Genomic DNA, 4,835 nt, shown 5'->3' with positions numbered 1-4,835 from the left:
GTTCAGTACAATTTTGTTGGTAAACTGATTTTGCCAACTTTTTGTTCGTGTACAAAATTATGACCGGGCCACATCTGATTTTTTTTTCTCTTGAACCTACAATATTGTTGAATTGTCATAATTTTGTTTTAGCCTGTAGTTACAACAAACATTATAGTACAATAAATATCTTCAATATCTTCAATCAAAATAATAAAAACATGTTAAATACATAGTATGTATATCATTATTTCATCAAATGCAACCTGGAATGCAATAAATAATCGCGTATACTTACACATTACAGTATACACATTGTGCTATGGTTTTATTTAATAAAATATTTTTGGCAATGAACTCCTTTTGTTCATATCAACGATTCTCGTCCATTCTTGATCGAAACTAAGTGTTCAAGTGATAGCTCCATGTTAAATACCAAAATGTCTCTCAACCGAAGCACACGTCTTCAATTCGGGCAATTTTGATATAAATACGATTAGCCATTGGTGATAAACATTATAGTCAGTAACATTGCGTTGTATACTTGTATGTAGTTATTTTCGTATGTTCGACGAGGTCAAATACCTTGATGACCAATATTTGTTGATTATTTTTAAAATACTCCGGTTTTTCGTCGTTATGCTATATGCCATGATACGTTGATTAGCATATGTTATATATATATATATATATACCTATTATCAATGGTATTATGCTTTATCTGAGGGCTAATAATTATAGATAGGCCGTCCGTCGACGAAATAATAAGTGTTATGCTTATGACTTATGAGTTATGACTATATTGAGTGTATTAGTATTGACTATTTTTTTTTTCATATAATAATGGTTTTACCTGCGACGAATGCCACGCCGACCTCTCAATACAACATATCTTCCAGGATTGCTCAAAGTACAGGGACGCAAGAAACAATCTAGCTATACCACCAAATATGTATGAAGCACTAAACGAAAATTATATTATTAAATCTTTCTCTTTTCTAACTCAAATCCACCTCATAAACAAACTTTAACAATGTAAAAACCCTTTCCGTAGTCATTAAGCCATATTATTTTTTGTCTTGTACTCTTAATCTAAGCTAGGCTAATGACCTGTGATGTCGAAGCCTTATTTTCTAAATAAAAAAAAAAAAATAATGGTTTTTTCCCCACATCTGAAATCAGTACACAGTCTGGCGATACGTTCCTATGTGATTCACACGTCACACCTCATATTAATATCACAATATGCTTTTTCAGGCAAAATAAAATTGATAGGTGGTATTTAATTAAATAATCATGATTTTAATGATCACAAGAATTAATATGTGTTTATAAATTAAAAAAATACTTCAGTATTTTGATGAAAATTACGTTGGAGGTACTTTCAGGAAAGTTAAAAAAACAAAAAATATAATTTTAAGAAGAACACCACCATTTTTTGTACCAGAATCATGGAACGTTAATATAACAACTCTGTCATCAAATCCACACAGAACCAATAATGCTTGTGAAGGCTGGAACAATAAGTTTTCCCATCTCGTCGGCATTAAACATCCCAGTATTTGGAAATTACTAACAAAAATGGGTCAAGAAGTTGGAACGGACAAAGCAAGAATGGCATTGGCTGGTTTAGGAAAAATTAATAGGAAAAAAACAAAAGCTGGTAAAAAAATTATTCGATTGAAAATAGAAATAGTTAAATATTGAAATAGTTCGATTGAACATTTTATGTCAACGTTTTGATAAAGACAAATCTGCAGATATTCTTAATTTTTTAAAGCAAATAGGTCAAAATATAAGAAAGAGATCTTTTTTATCTGAATAAATGCATTTTTATATTTTTTAAATAATATTATTATATGTTTAAGATATTATGTTATTATATTATTTTCAATACATTTAACATGTACCTATAATTTTGTATATAAATACATATATATATATTTTGTATCTACAATAATTTTTAATCCTAGAAAGGTACCTATTTAATTTAGTAGTTTGTTGATTATTTTCAATAAAATATGTAACATGTAATGCTAATATCCTATAGGGCAAGGCTATGTACTTATAAATACCTATACGACAAAAGACTGAATTTAAATCAAATATTAATTTGGAGACTATTTTTCCGGTAAGACTTTCCTGGACCTTTTTTTCCGGGGGCTTTTTTTTCCTAATATCCCTGAACTCGACGGGTCATTATAATATTATTTAGTATCTATCCCAAGGTACCTAATGTAATATCATAATTCAATAGTTCATAGTATATTATGTAATAAACACTCAAATTGTATTCTTTTGATGAGATGAACGTCGAATAAATTTAGCCCATCCCTTAATTATTTACTCGACACCCCACTGTTGCTTCATGCTAGCAGCATAATATTATTATTTATTTTTATTTCGTAAATGTTTAAAAACAAAAATTGGGCGCAAAGACATACAACTACACAAACGCCTAATATTATCGTGGAATCGAAAATTATTAAAACTATTTGAGGTTATGTAACATAAACGCACATTGTGCAGAATGTGCCATATTATTAATTATTATTCACTATTCAGTGATTGTGCGGCACGAGTTGTGATAGGCGGTTGCTGATTGAGTCGTGTGTTCCTATTATTTGAAATTGAATAATTTTTAATTTTACTTAGGTAGTTATGATTGATTCGTTCTAAGGTTGCAAATTCTAATACATTTTATTGCTTTGAGTAGATACAGTTTATATTGTTTGGAATTATAATCTCAAGATGGCGGAGTTTGTACAACGACGCAAAGAAGAATTGATTGTTGAAGTTCCAGTACTTCATAGTCACTTCAAGAAATCTGCAGTGAAGTAATAATATTTTATGAAACTTCAATGCCAATTAAATATTTACTACCATTTGATTCATGTTACATACTATTAATCTAAATTGTTTGTATGCTTACGTTTCCGTGCTATGTTTACAGAAATATATTGAATCAAAGAGAAAAATTTGAGTATAGATTGATGCGTCGAAACAAACAAAAGTCAGACTTTACTCTTTATATTACATTCTTGAAGTCAATCATCAAGAAAGTTAAAAAAGTAATAACGTACAACAATAATTCTAAAATTTGACTATCTTTGTAATATTATTATGTAATTTGCTATAATAGATGGGTTCAACAAATACTGAATCACTTAAGCTCATTAATCAGCATAATAACCGAATCATAGACCTTTATCGTGCGTCTCTAAAATATTTCAAAGATGATGTATCGCTTTGGAAAGAATACATAAAATTCCTGATGAAATGTGTAAGTAAAGACATTTTGTACTTTTTATTATAATTTACTCTACCTAATCTTAACGGATATACATTTAAAATATCAAAATGTATTAGGATTATTTAATATTTTAATTTATGGAACACAATAATTAACAACTTCTATTCACACCTGTCTTACTAGTTAATAACTATTAGAGTACTTAATGGTGAATTGACAATAGATTACTTCTTGTCAATTGAAAAATTTCTACTTTATTGAATTGCAATAACTTGAGACATTTTATTTTCTATTTTTTAGGATAAAGTAGCTTTGTTACGGACAGTTATAAACAGCGCCTTGTTATTACATGGTCACATTTCAGATTCACTTTACGTTTTTGCAGTAAAACAAGAATTTGAAGATTTAAAAAATATCCAAAAAGCTAGAGAATTGTATACTGATGGATTAAATGCACATAAAACTTCGTCAAAATTATATTTTGAAGCCTTTAAATGCGAACTTTCCTATTCAGAAATACTCACTCAAAAGGTTTTGAAATCTGGTAATATCTAGTTTAATTTTATACTATAATATTTTAATTGATAACTTAAATAAAATATATATTGAAAATAATGTAATAACACTAATGACTAATATTTTTTTTTTGACAGGAAAAGAGTTAAACCCAGAGGATCCTGCATTAAATGGATCTGTTGCCAATGTAATTTTTGAATCAGCTACCGAAAATGTGAAAAATGATCACAATCTTTACTTCAAAATGTACCAAGAAGCTATTCAACATAATTTTTCAATAGGTTTATCCGAAGAAATTAAAAAGTAATATTTTAATCTATAACTAAAATAAGTTTAGTTAGGTACTTATTATAAATTTAACTTTTATTTTTAATACTAAGTTTTAAGAAAATGTTTGATATTTGTTGTCCCTATTTATATCAAACACTCATTATAGAATAGCCTCTCTTTTTATTTCCCATTGTGTAGCTAAACTCTTCAGACTAGGTAGATTATGTCATTGTCATGGTACAAAATTGGTTACCTAAGAAGTGACCTGCTTTTTTTTTTGTAAACGTTCACTTACATTATTTTCTAGCCTTTTAAAGTGTAATTTGAATCATATAACTCGAAAAAAAATTTTCAAATGTGAATTAATTTGTTTTTTCTCTTAGATTCAAGTTATTGAAATTAAACTGTATTTAAAAATTAAAAGTATCATTCCAGTTAGTCTACACTCAGTTGTTCCGCTTATTAACCAAATTTTTAATCCAATAAATAATAACTTAAATATCTAAATATTCTTTGGATAAAAGTACTTTTATTTAAACACTGTACATAGTTAAAATAACTCCTTGCAAATAGTTGAGAAGCTGCTTCTGCAGTTGCTAAATTACTTAGAAGAGATTTTACAAGTATAATTTTTTTGATATACACAAGTTAAAATAACATCAGTGCATTATTAAATGGCATTAAGTACATTATTCGAAACTTATGCAATTAAAATATAGAAATACAGTCCATGTCTATAACATTCTTCGGGGCAACAAAGTTTCAGTGGCGTACACAGCCATTTTAAATGTAAATTACATCCTGAACTACAATTTAA

General features: G+C 27.9%; 1 protein-coding gene across 1 annotated transcript; it reads left to right on the top strand.

Annotated features, from left to right (window-relative positions):
• Nucleotides 1-2,518: 2,518 nt before the first annotated feature.
• LOC111041212 lies at nucleotides 2,519-4,084 on the top strand. The gene is made up of 6 exons (XM_022325423.1): nucleotides 2,519-2,634; nucleotides 2,696-2,816; nucleotides 2,933-3,050; nucleotides 3,122-3,262; nucleotides 3,533-3,776; nucleotides 3,886-4,084. Exons 2-6 carry the CDS (start codon nucleotides 2,731-2,733, stop codon nucleotides 4,053-4,055), a joined length of 759 nt encoding a protein of 252 aa, XP_022181115.1. The 5' UTR covers nucleotides 2,519-2,634; nucleotides 2,696-2,730; the 3' UTR covers nucleotides 4,056-4,084.
• The last annotated feature ends 751 nt before the right edge of the window (nucleotides 4,085-4,835 follow it).

Source organism: Myzus persicae, unplaced genomic scaffold (genome assembly GCF_001856785.1).
Source record: "Myzus persicae strain clone G006 unplaced genomic scaffold, MPER_G0061.0, whole genome shotgun sequence".
NCBI classification, from domain to species: domain Eukaryota; kingdom Metazoa; phylum Arthropoda; class Insecta; order Hemiptera; family Aphididae; genus Myzus; species Myzus persicae.
This window is presented reverse-complemented; position numbering and strand designations above follow the sequence as displayed.

What these genes read in the sequence shown, in the direction of transcription:
- LOC111041212 (XM_022325423.1), top strand. Translation starts at nt 2,731, where the DNA reads ATGGCGGAGTTTGTACAACGACGCAAAGAAGAATTGATTGTTGAAGTT. An exon ending in TTCAAGAAATCTGCAGTGAA is followed by an intron (nt 2,817 to 2,932) that starts GTAATAATATTT and finishes CTATGTTTACAG; the next exon opens with AAATATATTGAATCAAAGAG. An exon ending in TAAAATTCCTGATGAAATGT is followed by an intron (nt 3,263 to 3,532) that starts GTAAGTAAAGAC and finishes TCTATTTTTTAG; the next exon opens with GATAAAGTAGCTTTGTTACG.